The sequence below is a fragment of the Vigna umbellata genome, chromosome 11, assembly GCF_029865625.1.
Source record: "Vigna umbellata cultivar VRB3 chromosome 11, Vumbellata_1.0, whole genome shotgun sequence".
Classification (NCBI taxonomy): Eukaryota; Viridiplantae; Streptophyta; class Magnoliopsida; order Fabales; family Fabaceae; genus Vigna; species Vigna umbellata.
Window position 1 is genome coordinate 23941529 of NC_142175.1, and position 15397 is coordinate 23956925.

Genomic DNA, 15397 nt, shown 5'->3' on the forward strand with positions numbered 1-15397 from the left:
GATATAGGTAAAAGTGGTGACAAATAGTAAGTTACCAACTACTTCATGATAACTGTCGAAATTTACTTTTATATTGATACATGGTGATGCCCAATATGCTCCAAATATATTAATTAATTCTGCCTGCTAACATGAGGTCAGAACTAATATGCGTTTTTTTAAGGAAAAAAAGTGAATGAGACAAATAATAATATTCTTCAATTTATTAGAGTTACTTTTCATTAAACCTTGGCAACCTTTAAATAGATACAAATAGGACTTTGGGCCAAGTACAAATAATAAAAACTAACAATAGAATATCAACTAACTTAAAATAAAATCTACTTAATCTATTTCTATCTTATATCAATAAAATAAAATAATACTCTCCTAAATAAAAGGAAAATCAAAACTACCTATATCTATTTTATCTTTATCAAAATCAAACCAAATATTACTAAACTCAAAACTAATAAAATAAGATTTTAATGAATCCCTAAAATTTAAGTTTATCCCAACAAACTCCCTCATAAACTTAAATTCTTCCTTCCTTCATTCGGCTTTCCATGTGCATCATCCCACTCCGGGTTTGCATCTTCTCTCCAAGATTTTCAGCTCCAGTTCATACAACCGCTTCTTCTTTGCTTTTACCTGGGTTATTAGACGACCATGCTTATCCTTTAAATACAATACCTAGTCCTTCATAAAAACTGAATTACCTTTTTCAATTATCTGACCCATGCTTAAAATATTGTTCTTCAGCTCCGAAATATAGTAAACATTCCTAATCTCTCCAACTCGTCCATTCTTCTGCATATGTCGGATTGTTCCATGCCCTTTCACGGTCACCTTGGAGTCATCTTCGAAAGACATAAATTTGACCTCCACCTTAGTGAGTTTATCAAAAAAGTTCTCGTTTCCACACATATGATTATTTGTCCCAGTATCTAGATACCATACCGAGTTGGTAGAAATCTCATCAGCCTTCATCTCTTCTTCATCTTCTTCTTCCTTATTTTTATCTGGTTCATGAATGTTATGTGCTTCCTCTTCCTTTTCAAGAGTCGCCTTCTTCAGCTCCTCAAGCTCAACCCTCTGTTCATCTAGAAGCCTCCCTTCCGCTGAATCTCTTCATCTTTTTGTTTGAGTTCTTTCTGCAGATTTTCCTTCTCCACAATTGTTGCATCCTTTACCGAGATCACTTCATCCATTGTTGGGATCGGGCTCTCCATGTCCATTGCATCCGAGCTTTTTACCAACAATAATTCTTCTGCATCTTTAGTAAGGAGATTTGTTTCCCCCTTTGTCTCGGTCTTGCAATACTTTGCAATATGACCTACCTTAACACAATTGTAGCACTTGCTTGATCTACACTCATTTGCATAGTGGTCATACTTGCCACACTTAAAACATTCAATTCCTGACCTATCTCCTCGGCCTTTCCCTTGTCCTCGGTCATGCCAATTCTGCTGACCGGTTTGCTCTTCATCATCATTCTCAAAATTACCTCGGCCACGTCCACCTCGTCCTCGGCCTCCTCGCCATCTACCGCTAGGACCTCGGCTCTGAGCAATCCGAGATTTATTCGAGTCAAACTGTACCTGTAGTAATTGATCGTTGGGTTCCCTCTTTTTCTTTTTCTTCCTCAATTCGTGGGCTTTTAATGACCCAGCTAACTCCTCCACAGTGAGAGTTGAAAATCCTTTGTCTGTTCAATAGTGACCATGACACTTTCAAAATCATCTCTTAAATTTCTCAAGATCTTTTCCGCAACCCGGTTAGGAGGAACCTCTCCTCCGTTCATTTCGAGTTGGATGGCCATCTTCTGCACTCGAGTTATAAACTCGGCAACTCCCTCATTTTCATCCATCTCCATATGTTCATACTCTCTTCTGAGAGCTTGTACTCGGACCTGCATCACGCGGGTATCTCCTTTGTATGCCACCTTCAGAATTTCCCATGATTCTTTTGTTGACTTTGCATTAGCTATTTTCTCGAATCCAGATTCATCCACTGCATTATACAAAAAGTACAAAGCCGATTTGTCTTTCACTCATGTCTTTTTCAATGCACCAATCTGGTTCACTGTCTGATGCTCATCATTTGCGGGTTCATTGTACCCATCCTCCACTATGTCCCATACATCTTGGGATCCAAGAAGAATCTTCATCTCCAAAGACCAATAGTCGTAATTGGTATTTTCGGACAATTGTGGCACACTCATCCCATTGACTACCTTTGACATCTCTCTCACAAAAAAATCAAGTACTCACTTTTTCTCTCACGGTGTTTGACTCTCTCCTCTCTCTATTTTTCTCTCTCTCGGTACTGAGAGCATAAAGCTATGATACCACTGTTGGGAAAAACGCGACCCACTCAAATAATAATACTCTTCAATTCACTAGGGTTACTTTTCATTGAACCTTGACAACCTTTAAATAGGTGCAAATAGGGCCTTGGGCCAAGTACAAACAATAAAAACTAACAATAGAATATCAACTAACTTAAAATAAAATCTACTTAATCTATTTCTATCTTATATCAATAAAATAAAATAATACTCTCCTAAATAAAAGGAAAATCAAAACTACCTATATATATATATATATTTTATCTTTATCAAAATCAAACCAAATATTATTAAACTCAAAACTAATAAAATAAGATTTTAATGAATCCCTAAAATTTACGTTTATCCCAACAGTTTTATCATAGTTTTATTTATTTATTTACTTAACTACCAACTAGTAGTTTGGTGTGTTTAAAGTTTACTTAAATACCTTGTAATTAATTTTTGTGTGTGAAAACAAAACTTTCTTTTACAGAAAATTTGTTTTTTAAACAACTTAAAAGTTTCACGTTTTTTTGAAATTTATGATACTATTGTTTTAAAAGTATAGTCAAAGTATAGGTAACTAATAATTTTTTTTAGTTTATAAAATATTTAATACTAATGTTTGCTGTTGTGACATGTCCAATAATCTTATATGAATTGATAATCGATATCAATAATAATTTAAATATGTTTTTCTTCTTCAATCTTTAATTTGTCTTTTTAATGATAAAATCAAGTTCTAAACTTCAAAACAAACTATATATAAGATCACTAGTGCAGAATTGGCCTTTAACGTCATCCCATAGACGTTGGTTCACCAAATAACCAACGTAAATTATTGACCGGTGACATTTTCGTAAGTAAATGGGCATATAGACGTATGTTAAGAGGGGCCCCGACGTCTATAATATTATAGACGTCGGGGCCCCTCCTAGCATACGTCTATATGGCTGACAAGGTAGGTGAGAAGTTATTTTTTTCCGCCATATAGACGTCTGTTAGGAGGGGCCCCGACTTCTATAATATTATAGACGTCGGGGCCTCTCTTAACAAACGTCTATATGCCTGACAGGGTAGGTGAAACATTCACCTAGACGTCGGGAACCCTCTAAACCGACGCCTATAAGACCCGCGAATATGAATTTTTAAATCAGAAAGTCGTCATATTAGTGAGGGCCTCGACGTCTATACTATTATAGACGTTGGACCCCCCCCCCCCCCCCGCGCCCAACGTCTATAACCTATTATACAGGAAAAACGCGAACCCGCGGGGAGTTACACTTACTGTTCATCGTCTTCCTCGCGTTTTCTCTCTGAGATGTTGCATTTCCATGCAGGTTTTCTCTCTTTTGGACCGTTTAAATTTACTTTTACTCCGATTAAATTACTCTTTGATGAAATATCTTCCATTTGAACCGATTAAAATTCGTTTTCGTTGCGTTTTGGTGTAGTTTCTGGTGTGTGCTTGGGAGGCGTTTTTTACTCTTTTTGGCCTACGATTTTGGGCGTGCATTACTCCATTTCACTCATTGCTTTTTTAATTTGCTAAAAAGGTTAGCTGCTTTGTTGAAAACTTTTGTTGTATGCATGTTATTGGCTTTTGTGTATGCATTTTATTGGCTTTTGCGTATGCACGTTTTTGGCTTTTAGGTATGCATGTGTTATTGGCTTTTAGGTATGCATGTGTTATTGGCTTTTGAATATGCATGTGATAGTTGTGTTATTATAATTGGCATGTTAGATTATAAGTATGAAATCATTGAGTGAAAATTAGTTCCCGTTTGAAATTTAACACAAACGATTAATCTTTTAATCGTTTGTATTAAATTTTGAATTGTCCGATTGGACAGTTTGGGAAAATTATTTTTCATAAATTGTTATAACATGTACGTTGGAGTTTATGGATAAGATTGATAAAATTTCAGTTCAGTATTTGTGTTGTTCTCCGGATGCATATTTGATTGTGGTCATCCTTGACTACTCTCATTTCGTGTATTTCGGAGACCAATGCGAAATGCTGTCGAAATCTTATCAAATTTATAATGTAGACTTCTTTGCATGTGTCTTAGCAATTTATGAAAAATAATTTTTCTAAATGGGTAGGGCCTAACCTTGTGAGAGTTAAAAAATTGAAACTGATGAAGTATGTTACGAACATAGTATGGATCGAAGCTGGATGAATGAACGTCGCATCAGTGAAGAATATGAGAAGGGTGTTTCGGAGTTCTTGCAATATGTTTAACAAAATGCTAAGTCTGTGAATGTGACATATTTTTGTCCTTGTGTTCGTTGTCTTAATCAAATACGGCAAGACTTAGGCAATGTGCGTGACCATCTATTCATGTTCGGCATATCGGGGTCCTAGACAACCTGGAAATGACATTGATGTTTACTTAAAACCTTTAATTGATGATTTGAAATTGTTGTGGGAAGAAGGGGTGAAAGTGTTTGATTCACATGTTGAAGAACAGTTGTGTTTGCATGCAATGTTGTTTTGCATTATAAATTATTTCCCAGCGTATGGAAACTTGAGCGGTTATAGTGTTAAAGGTCATTTTGCATGTCCCATTTGTGAAGAAAACACTAGTTACCTTTAATTGAAGCATGGTCAGAAGACAGTATATACAAGACATCAAAAATTCCTTCCTCGTAATCACCCTTATCGTAGATTGAAAAAAGCATTTAATGGAAGTGCTGAGGATGAGGTTGTGTCCAGACCCCGGAATGGTGAAGAGGTGTACAACGAAGTCAAAAACATTGACATTGTGTTTGGAAAACATCATAAAAGTACCTTTGCAAAAAACATTTGGAAAAAACAATCAATATTTTTTAATCTTCCATACTAGTGTAAACTTGATGTTAGACATTGTATTGATGTGATGCACGTTGAAAAAAATGTTTGTGACAGTGTCATCGGAACTTTATTAAACGTGAAAGGGAAGAGCAAAGACAGAATAAAAGCATGACAAGATTTGGCTGACATGGGAATCCAATCTGAGTTACATCCACAGATAATAGGAAGACGCACCTATCTGCCCCCAGCCTATCACACTCTTTCTAAAAAAGAAAAACGGTTTTTGTAACTGTTTAAGAAGTGTGAAGGTTCCACAAGGTTATTCTTTAAATATTAGTAACCTTGTTTCTATGCAAGAGTTAAAGTTAGTTGGTTTAAAGTCTCACGATTGTCATGTATTGATGCAACAATTGTTACCAGTTGTTATTCGAGGCATATTACCTCCTTCTGTTAGGGGTATTCTGACACGTATGAGTTTGTTCTTTAATGCCATTTACAAGAAAGTTGTTGACCCTCGAGGTTTAGATCAATTGGAAAATGAAGGAATAAGTCTATTATGTGAATCGGAGATGTATTTTCCACCTTCTTTTTTGATATCATGGTTCATTTGATTGTTCATCTAGTCAGAGAAATTCGAATATGTGGGCCGGTCTTCTTAAGGTGGATGTACCCAGTTGAAAGATACATGAAGATCTTAAAGGGATATGTCAAGAATCAGTATCGACCAGAAGCTTCAATCATAGAGCGATACGTTGTAGAAGAAGCCATTGAATTTTGTTCAAGTTATATGCCAACTTGTGAACCAGTGGGTCTTCCCAAGAGCATGAAGGAAACTGTGAAGGTAAGGGTGATTGAGGTGTGAGAATTCAAAGTGTTAGTAGAAAAAAAGTTGACCAAGCTCATTTTATCATCTTAAACAATACTATTGATGTGATTCCTTACATTTCTGAACATGTTAATAAAATAAAAGCATCACACCCAAGAATGAGTGAAAAATGGCATCTTAATGAACATGTCAAAACCTTCTTACAATGGTTTAAGAAAAAGATTTATGCGACTCCACATGTTTCTGAAAGTTTATTGAGGTTATCTCGTAGGCCGAACACAGATGTCATTACATATGGTGGGTACTATATAAACAATATTTCTTTTCAGACAAAGGTAGAAGATGACAAAAGTAGAGTTCAAAATAGTGGCGTTACACTACAAGCTGAGGCTGTGCACTTTGCTAATTCTAAAGACAAAAATCCAATCACAACATCCATGAGTTATTTTGGAATAATACAAGAAATATGGGAAGTTGATTATGTCAGTTTTAGAGTCCCAGTTTTCAAGTGTAGTTGATATAAATTCTAGTGTCATGACAGATGACTTTGGTTTCACATTGGTAGACTTGAACAAGATGAATTACACTGTAATCAAGCAAGACAAATATTCTACGTAAATGATCCAGCGAATAAAAAATGGTCAGTGGTTTTAGAAGGAAAAAACATGCACGGATATGATGATGAAGATTCTCTTGATATACTTGAGACAACATCTGTTGCATCAAGACTCATTGAAGACTTAGTTGATGACGTTGCCGATGACATCCAGACAATTCGTAGTGATCACAATGAAGGGATCTGGGAGAAAACAATATCTTAATAGGTTGTGATATTTTTTGTAATGACTTTATATGTAGTTTCATCATATTTGAATTATTATTAACCTTATATATATTTTTCAGGTATGTCGACCTCAGACTCAGGATCAGGACAGACCAGACATGGTCGAGGCGCCACACAATTGCCAAATGTGACATCCGGACGCGTTGATGGGCAGAGGAGACATGTTGACATTGACCCCAGATCAGGTCTGGCATCAGGGCCAAATGCTAATAGGTTTAGGAGTTATTTGGATAAGTTAGCAAAAAGTCATGTCTCTATCCTTCATGCATCTTGGGATGACGTCCCAAAGGTCGAGAAAAACCTCTTGTGGCAAGATATTCAGGTATGTTTACTTAAAAGAAGTTTGATATACTTATTTCTTTTATCTTATTATGTCATTAACATGTTTTTTGTTTTAAACAACAACATTATGATATTCCAAACACAATACATATTAGAAAGAAAGTGTTATCGCATATAGCGATAAGATGGAGGGATTTCAAGACAAGACTGACACGACTCTTTGGAGACAGACAACATGAAAATCCATGTCAGCATTATACCTTCACAAAGGAGGAGCGGATGCAGTTTCGTGCATCTAGAGAGTCTGAGGAATGGAAGGTATCTTTCTTAACATCTACAAAGTCTTTCGTTGAGTTTTTATGATTTTACACTTATGAATATACATGGTTTCACAGGGTAAAAGGTTAGCCGCCCAAGAAAGGCAAAGGCTAAACGATGCACCACACTTGTTATCACGAGGTGGTTATGCAAAACTGGAAAAGAAAATTAGAAAGTCTCGAGCGGATGCCTTAGGGCTTGAGTCCCCGGACCTAGCACCTGCACCTGCTAGGTACGAGCTGTGGAAGGTTGCTCGGACTAAATCTGATGGGAACATGACATCTTCCTCAGCTGCCTTGATCTCCCAAAGAATTGTAAGTTCAAATTCTAAACATTGTTTGATTGTGTATTTATCATAACATGTCTTCTAAGTAACTTAGTTTTGTTTATGTGCACGATGAGTTGGTTGAGCAACAAACTCAGGGAACATTTGTTGTCCAAGGTAGGGATGACATTCTAACAACGGCCATTGGAAATCCCGAGCACCCAGGACGTGTATGTGGAGTTCCTAGGGCGATTGGCCTTCGTGACTACTTTGGCCCTGCACAGAAAAATACTCAATCAATGAGTCAGGAGGCACTGAGGCAGATGGATCTTCAATGGGAGGAAAGACTCAACCAAAGCATGAGATCAATGGAGCAACGATTCATGGAGCAACTACAAGAACAAGAAGAAATACAAAGAGCGCTTAAAGAGAAGCTGTATTCCATGACGCAGGACACCATGGGACCCACTGAAGCTCCCACACCACCTCATGTCAGAACTAGAGGATCATGCTCTGCTGTAGAACCTACTCAGTATAGTGGTCAGTATGAGTTGTTGGTTGATGGGGATCCCCTACGCATTGTGGCTATCGGACGAGTGCTTAAGGGAGGGCAAACTATTCATGGTGTTCCCATACTACCCCACCACGTGCGTGTGATGATTGACGAGGTTCAGGATCCCCAAGCTCAGGTGCTTGTACCCACTCCAGAAATTCATTTTGTGGGGGAGGCCATAGGATCATTTATAGCCTGGCGTAGAGCATTGATCATGTCACACATTGCTACTCCACATGTATAATGTCTTTGTTATTAGTATTTCTATGTTAAATTTAAAAATATTTATTGATAACTTTGAAATTCTTATCTTCAGTTCACACGTCCTCAGAAGCAGCCGATTGATGATATAGTCATAGATGAAGATGATGAGATGGCTGAAGCGGAGGATGATCCTCTATCAAAGCTAATGACAAGATTACCCAGGTTGAAGAGAGAACCATTAGAACTATACTGGGATTTGAGAGTATTTGGTCTCCCCCCCATGTGCCAGTATATATCACATTGATTGATGCATTGGAGGTAATTGGGGGAGACAGGATGTTGAATATTTCCATCATTCAACTATGGTGCATGTAAGATAGTTAATTTTGTCTTCCATATTAATTTTATTTAGATTCCTAGTTTCTAACAACTTAACTTTGTTGTTTTAAGTACATGGACACAATCGTTGTAGACCAAGGTTGGTCTTCCATGTACGGATTTGTTGAACCTCAGACCATTCAACCTTCTGGTAACACACTTGAAAGCAAACAACATTATTTGCAAACATGGATGGATGAGTCAGAAAGAGACGTATACCTTGTGCCATACATTTATGGGTAGGTGTTGTTATATGTAAAAGTTCATTAAAGTTTACTTAATTAGTTAACTAACTATTTGTGATTTGTGATAGGTCGCACTGGCAGCTGATGGTCATCATTCCCAAACAATGTAAAATTATATGGTTTTGTTCGCTGCACAGGAAGATGAAAACTGACTTGAGAACCATGCTTCAAGGGTAAGTGTTTCTCCAAAAATGACTTTGAATTTGATGTTCACCTTAAACTTTTATGATAAATATAGTTATATTAATTTTACTTTGTGTTTTCAATCTAAATAGAGTTATTGGTAAATTTCGAGGTCAACTAGTTCAAATTTTGTATCCAAAGGTTGTAAGTCATTTATACTTCTAATTCATTTTCTGTTATTGAATGATCTAAATTATTGACTATTTAGTTTGTCATTTTAGTGTAACAAGCAGCTAGATTCATGGGAATGTGGCTTCTATGTCATGTGTTGGATTAAGACCATTATTCGAGCTGTCATTACAGATGATTGGAATGAGGTAATGATGCATACCTTGAATACATTACAAATCAAATTCATCTTTAAACATATATGAAACCATAATGAATCTTTCTTCATTTTGCAGCGCTTCAAGAGTACATCTCCTATACCAGAGGACACAATTAGGCAGATAAGGCAGGAGTGGACAACTTATCTTCTGCAAAGATTGAGCTAGGAACACTTATATTTCTTGTTGAACATTACTTTGTTTATTTTAAGTTTATATTTTGATAGTTTTGGTATTGGATTGTTTTTTACATTAAGTAGAACTTTATTTATATGAAACACACACACACACACACACACACACACACACACACACACATATATATATATATATATATATATATATATTATATTGTTCTGGGACAATTTTCTGTTTTTTAGGTGTGGTTTTATTGCAACAATAAATTGATTTAAAAAAAAAACACCTAGTAGACGTCGGTTAATGTCATGTCCGACGTCTATTGACGTCTGTCAATGCACAAACAGACGTCCAATGAGTTATAGTGAACAAAACGTTTCAGGGCATATAGACGTCGGATGTCTCGATATTCGACGTCTATATAGACGTCTGGTATATCCCACATCCGACGTCTATATAGACGTCGGACAGGGTATACCGGACGTTAAATGTCAAAATAACATACGTCTTAAGCCCTTTCTGCACTAGTGGGTGAAAGATGATTATATCAATAAATTTAAAAATTGAATAACTAGTATAACCACTTTTTAGTTAATATTTTAATTTTAATTTTTTATCACAATTTTTTTAATGAAGCTATATGTTTATGAAGTATTCCATGGACATACTTCGAATTTGCAAATGTTTTGCTAACATGTATATTCAAAAGCAAATATATTAATATTTTAAGCACATACAACACAAGTTTTATATAATAAAAAATATTTAAAAAATCTGTAAGTGGTTTTCCGAAACAATTCTTAAACATTGATAAACACTTTAAATCTAATTTACTATTACTTAATTTTTTATTCTCATCAAACCCAATAACTAAAGATTTTCGTTAACCATTCTTAATAAGAATATGATAACATTTTATAATATTCCCTATGGTGCATGCATAACATTAAATCCCCACCAGAAAGATTTCCCACTTTGTTGTTTGATCCACGAGGGGCTGCTGGAAGCATTTAATTGGAGCCAAAAGTGACAAATACAAATAGAAAGGAAGCACGTTAGTGCTAAGTGCAAATCAAAAAGCACTTTTTTTATATGAATGATGAAATGCATCATATTAAATCCACTGAAATCTAGTGCAAAGATTCTCAATATCTTAAAACTTGTTTGAATACCAAGATGATTCAACAACCATCTTTCTTCCTAAGTCAATCCTTTCAAGTTCTAGAAATCACTTTCTCCCATTAGTTGTTTTCTGGTTTTTGAAGTCATAAAATGTCTTCATGCATCAATCTTGGGTAGCCAAAACCATGGTTGGGATAATCTACAATTTTAAAGCAAACACATAAGAAAGAAAGAAGAAAAAATAACCATATATGATATATGATTCTTCAAAAAAGTGCATACACACCACATTCCTTATTATAATGTTACAAATATACATGTTGGTGTCCATTTTTCCAATACACAAGTTTGAAACACAAATATTAAAACAACAACAAAAAAAAGTCATCTCTAGCAACTTGAACTATAATACTATAATACCACTCTTTTAAAAGATACAAAACTTCAGACTTTATGCATAATTTTTTATTTGTTGGATACAATATTAAATAAACACAAATTCTAACTTATATAAAATATTGATACACCTTAAAACAATAATAAGTTCATGAAACTTAAACTCGTATTTATAAGAATCCATCATGTATATTCAAAATATGAGCATGGAATCAATAAACTAAATTTTATACTGTAAGAAATAAATTTTAAATTTAATTTTATAAAACCAACTTATAAGACGAGGTTTATATTCACCGTATACTTTAAACTGCGTATATTTTAAACTGATCTTATCATATGAGATTTGGAACACATGCATGTCTATTTTGATGCATGAACTCCCTCTGTACACATATAACAGATGTTTTAGGAAAAATATTTTTTGTTCTCATGTGAACGCAGTATTGTATTCATATCTGAATTTTGACAAATGCATAGTTGATATGTTTGTCTTTTTCTCAAGCATCTGGATGAACATTTTGACAAAGTACTTAGTCAAATCTTTTCACAGAAGAAAGAGAGTTCCATGCATAACGGAATATACAAACTAATTGTGGTTGAGATGCTTGCTTCACAGCCTGTCTTTTTGACTCCGAAGGCATATTATAAAAGTGGGAACTAAACAAATGAAAAAAAAAAGTATCTTCAAATTCTTCAACATCTTCCACATCAGTCTCTCTGCTACCCTTTTCTTGTTATCCCTTCATCACTTTCTCTATCTCATGTATATCAGAATTATACCAACTTTATCTGTGTTAACTGTATGAAATAAGGATTTCCACAAGAGGCTGAGAAAAAGTGTATGCACTTTTAGCGATAGAATTGCTGTATCTTTATTCTACTCTTGTAGATGTAGCCTTTTGTTTATAGCCTTTTCAACAAGTCATGTTCATAGACACATTGTTAGCATATTATCATTCACTTTAGGCCAATCATTAACTTTCCACAATCACAGTACAATAAAATTTCACTATTATCAATTTAAAATCTTATAAGGAATATGACTTTTAAAGTAATTCTGACAGAAACTTTCAGATTCTTTGTTGGGTTTCTTTTCTATCTTTGACTGAGTATTAAAATTACACTGATATTGATTTATTAAAACTCTTTTCGGTATATTTTAAAATATAAAAATCAGTGTCCATCAGTGTATTTTGAAGATACAAACAGAAACATTACAGAAAAATCATTCAAATTCGGATAGAAATCAAGTAAAATCACAATATCAAACTTTTGATGATGGCAGTACACATAGTTTTTTGTCTTTTATATCCTAATTCCTTTTGACTCTAAGAAGAACACCAAGAAGTTAGTTTTGCTTTATCTTTATGCTCTATATCTTTGTTGGCACTTCTCCACTTGATTGATAAAAATAATGGACTTGTCTTATCTATAGTCTGTCTTATACCTGTCTTCTGATTTAAAGGTTCTGACCAAACTTCTATATATTAAATTTCTCAGGTCTTTGGTGGTGGCAGCATACCATATCTCTTCTCCACATCATAATGTCTAAGTCTGAATATGTTGTTGAGCTTCCTATTTTAGACATTTCTCAGCCATTACAACCATCTTCTCTAACCTCTCTCTCTAAAGCCTGCAAAGATTGGGGATTTTTCCACATAATCAATCATGGAATCTCCAAAGATCTTTGCAGCCAGATTCATTATTTATCTAAATACCTCTTCAGCCTCCCTTCTGAGGCTAAACTTAAACTTGGTCCTTTCTCTTCTATAAAGTCTTACACCCCTCACTTCATTGCCTCTCCATTCTTTGAGAGCCTCAGAATCAATGGACCAAACTTCTATGTTTCTGCCAAGAGCTCTGAAGAAATCCTCTTTGAGAAACAGAATTCCAGATTCAGGTAATGTATAACAATTTAAACTGTCAAATGATTGATGAGTTTTGGAGCATCAGCAGCATAGCCGAGAGATGTCAAAGTTGATAATGATGTCTAAGATAACCTTATTTGGAACAATCACATTGCTATGCTTTTCTATGATGTCTGATTTTTCATTGAACAAAAGAATAATCTATTTCCTTGTATGGTTTGAAACAGTGAGACACTGCAAGAGTATTGCAGTAAGATGGCTGATTTGTCAGAGAAAATTCTGAAGGTTGTGTTGATGAGCTTGGAGGATGGATTTGACAGCCTCTTCTATGATGCTGAATTCAATAAGTGTCATGGTTACTTGAGGATAAACAACTACTCTGCTCCAGAAAGTTTGGAGGATGAAGTTGAGGGACTTGGAATGCACACTGACATGAGTTGTATCACAATCTTGTACCAAGATGAAATTGGAGGGCTTCAAGTGAAGTCACATGAAGGAAAGTGGATAGACATAAGCCCTTCTGAAGGGACACTGGTGGTGAACATAGGAGACATGATGCAAGCATGGAGCAATGATAAACTAAGATCTTCTGAACATAGAGTTGTTTTGAAGCAACCTTTGAACAGGTTTTCATTGGCCTTCTTTTGGTGCTTTGAGGATGAAAAGGTGGTGATGGCACCAGATGAAGTTGTTGGAGAAGGAAACAAGAGGATGTATAATCCATTTCAGTGCTTGGAATACTTGAAATTCAGAGAGAACAATCAAAGAGGAAGATTTGAAAAAGTTGGGTATACAGTTAAGGATTTTGCAGGAATCAGGTCTCAACTGTGAGTAAAAATGGTTATAAAAGTTGAAAATCAGTTCATCACATTGCAATCTGTGCTTGCTGTGACTTCCAATTGGTATATAAAATAAATAGACAGAAAAACTTTGCTGGTCTTCAAATAATTTGTTCTGTTCTTTCGCTGGTTGTACATAACATTTATTGAGCAAACAATAATATTTGTCCACCACCAAATACGTGTGCCATTGTCATTCATAAAAACCCTTCCTTTACATGCATTTAATATCCAACTAAATTATCTTCTATTTCTATTTCAAAACAAAAATCTTCTTTTAACAATTTTTACAATTTCAAAAGAAAAATATCCCAAGTCTATATATCTAAAATATTTTTTGTTTTAGAATTTTGTCAGTTTTTATTTTCGAAAGATATTTCGAAAAATAAAAGAAAAAATAAATATTTAAACTTTTTAAAAGACTTTTCTAAAAAGAAATATTTAAACTGCATTGTGATATCATACTTAATGACTATATAATTATCAGAAATAATTCTTTAACACATACAAATTCTTTACATTTATTTAATATTATTTATTTTCTTTTCTTTTCTTTTCTTTTTTAAAAAAATATACAAATTTATTTTTATACGATCATTTTATCTTTTGTAATATTTGTCAAATTAATATAAAAGTATATTATCTTATCATTATTTTATAATTTTTATTAAATTAATATAAAAATGTGTTATCTTATCGTTACTTTATAATTATTATTGGATGTGTTAAATCACTTCATAAAACAATTTGTTTAATAAAGTAACTAAATCCATGTGTCAAACTAGATCTTTCATAAAACAAATTCTATCGATAAAGATAATGATGTCACATCATGCATCTTAAGGATAAAAGTATTCATTATATAATTCAAATATAAAAACTTAGATATTGTGAAAAACAAATTTTTATTAAGGGGTAATGGGTGAGACAGTGTAAAACTGTTTCTAAAAACAGATTAATTTAACTAATAGTATTCTTTATATAAAAAAACAAATTGATATTATACCACTTAATGATATAACAATTTTGAGAAAAATAAGAAGGGATCAGGTAATCATAAACCATCATCTTGGCCTCCAAAAATATATATATTTGTTACATTAATTCCAGAAACATTCTAAAATAGTTTCTAAAATTTTCAGTAGTTTACTATAAATCTCTAAATTTAACAATTTATTAATTTAGTTTGTTTTACTGTTACAGCATGTGAGAACCTGATAAATTAATAAACACTAATCTATTCTCTGATCACTGTTTTAATTCACCTTGCCACGTCAAAAATTCCACTCTCTTTCTCTCTGCATGCACTGAATGCCATATGTCACTTTGGAAGCTTCTAAAAGCTGTAGTGGAAACCAGGTGGCAGTGAGTAACTGCTCAACCGTTTGACGAGGGAGAGAAAATAATTTCTCTGAAAACTCTTCTCTTCCTTTCATGCAATCTTCTTCTTCCTCACGAATTCTGATCTTCCCTCTTCTCTGCATTTTCTCTGCACTCTT

At 34.2% G+C, this 15397-nt stretch overlaps 3 protein-coding genes across 3 annotated transcripts; 2 read left to right on the top strand and 1 right to left on the bottom strand.

The window, feature by feature from the left end:
* Positions 1-672: 672 nt before the first annotated feature.
* On the bottom strand, positions 673-2224 carry LOC124822400 (uncharacterized). Its single transcript, XM_088101338.1, has 4 exons — positions 2053-2224; positions 1665-1992; positions 1375-1544; positions 673-1100 (listed from the first exon to the last, which is right to left on the bottom strand). Exons 1-4 carry the CDS (start codon positions 2222-2224, stop codon positions 673-675), a joined length of 1098 nt encoding a protein of 365 aa, XP_087957464.1.
* A 5071-nt stretch (positions 2225-7295) lies between these two features.
* On the top strand, positions 7296-8440 carry LOC148191232 (uncharacterized). The gene is made up of 3 exons (XM_088101339.1): positions 7296-7378; positions 7759-7954; positions 8096-8440. The coding sequence occupies exons 1-3, from the start codon at positions 7296-7298 to the stop codon at positions 8438-8440; spliced, it is 624 nt and encodes a 207-aa protein (XP_087957465.1).
* Positions 8441-12412: 3972 nt separating this feature from the next.
* LOC124849123 (gibberellin 20-oxidase-like protein) lies at positions 12413-14096 on the top strand. Its single transcript, XM_047327001.2, has 2 exons — positions 12413-13091; positions 13287-14096. The coding sequence occupies exons 1-2, from the start codon at positions 12736-12738 to the stop codon at positions 13888-13890; spliced, it is 960 nt and encodes a 319-aa protein (XP_047182957.2). The 5' UTR covers positions 12413-12735; the 3' UTR covers positions 13891-14096.
* Positions 14097-15397: the final 1301 nt, after the last annotated feature.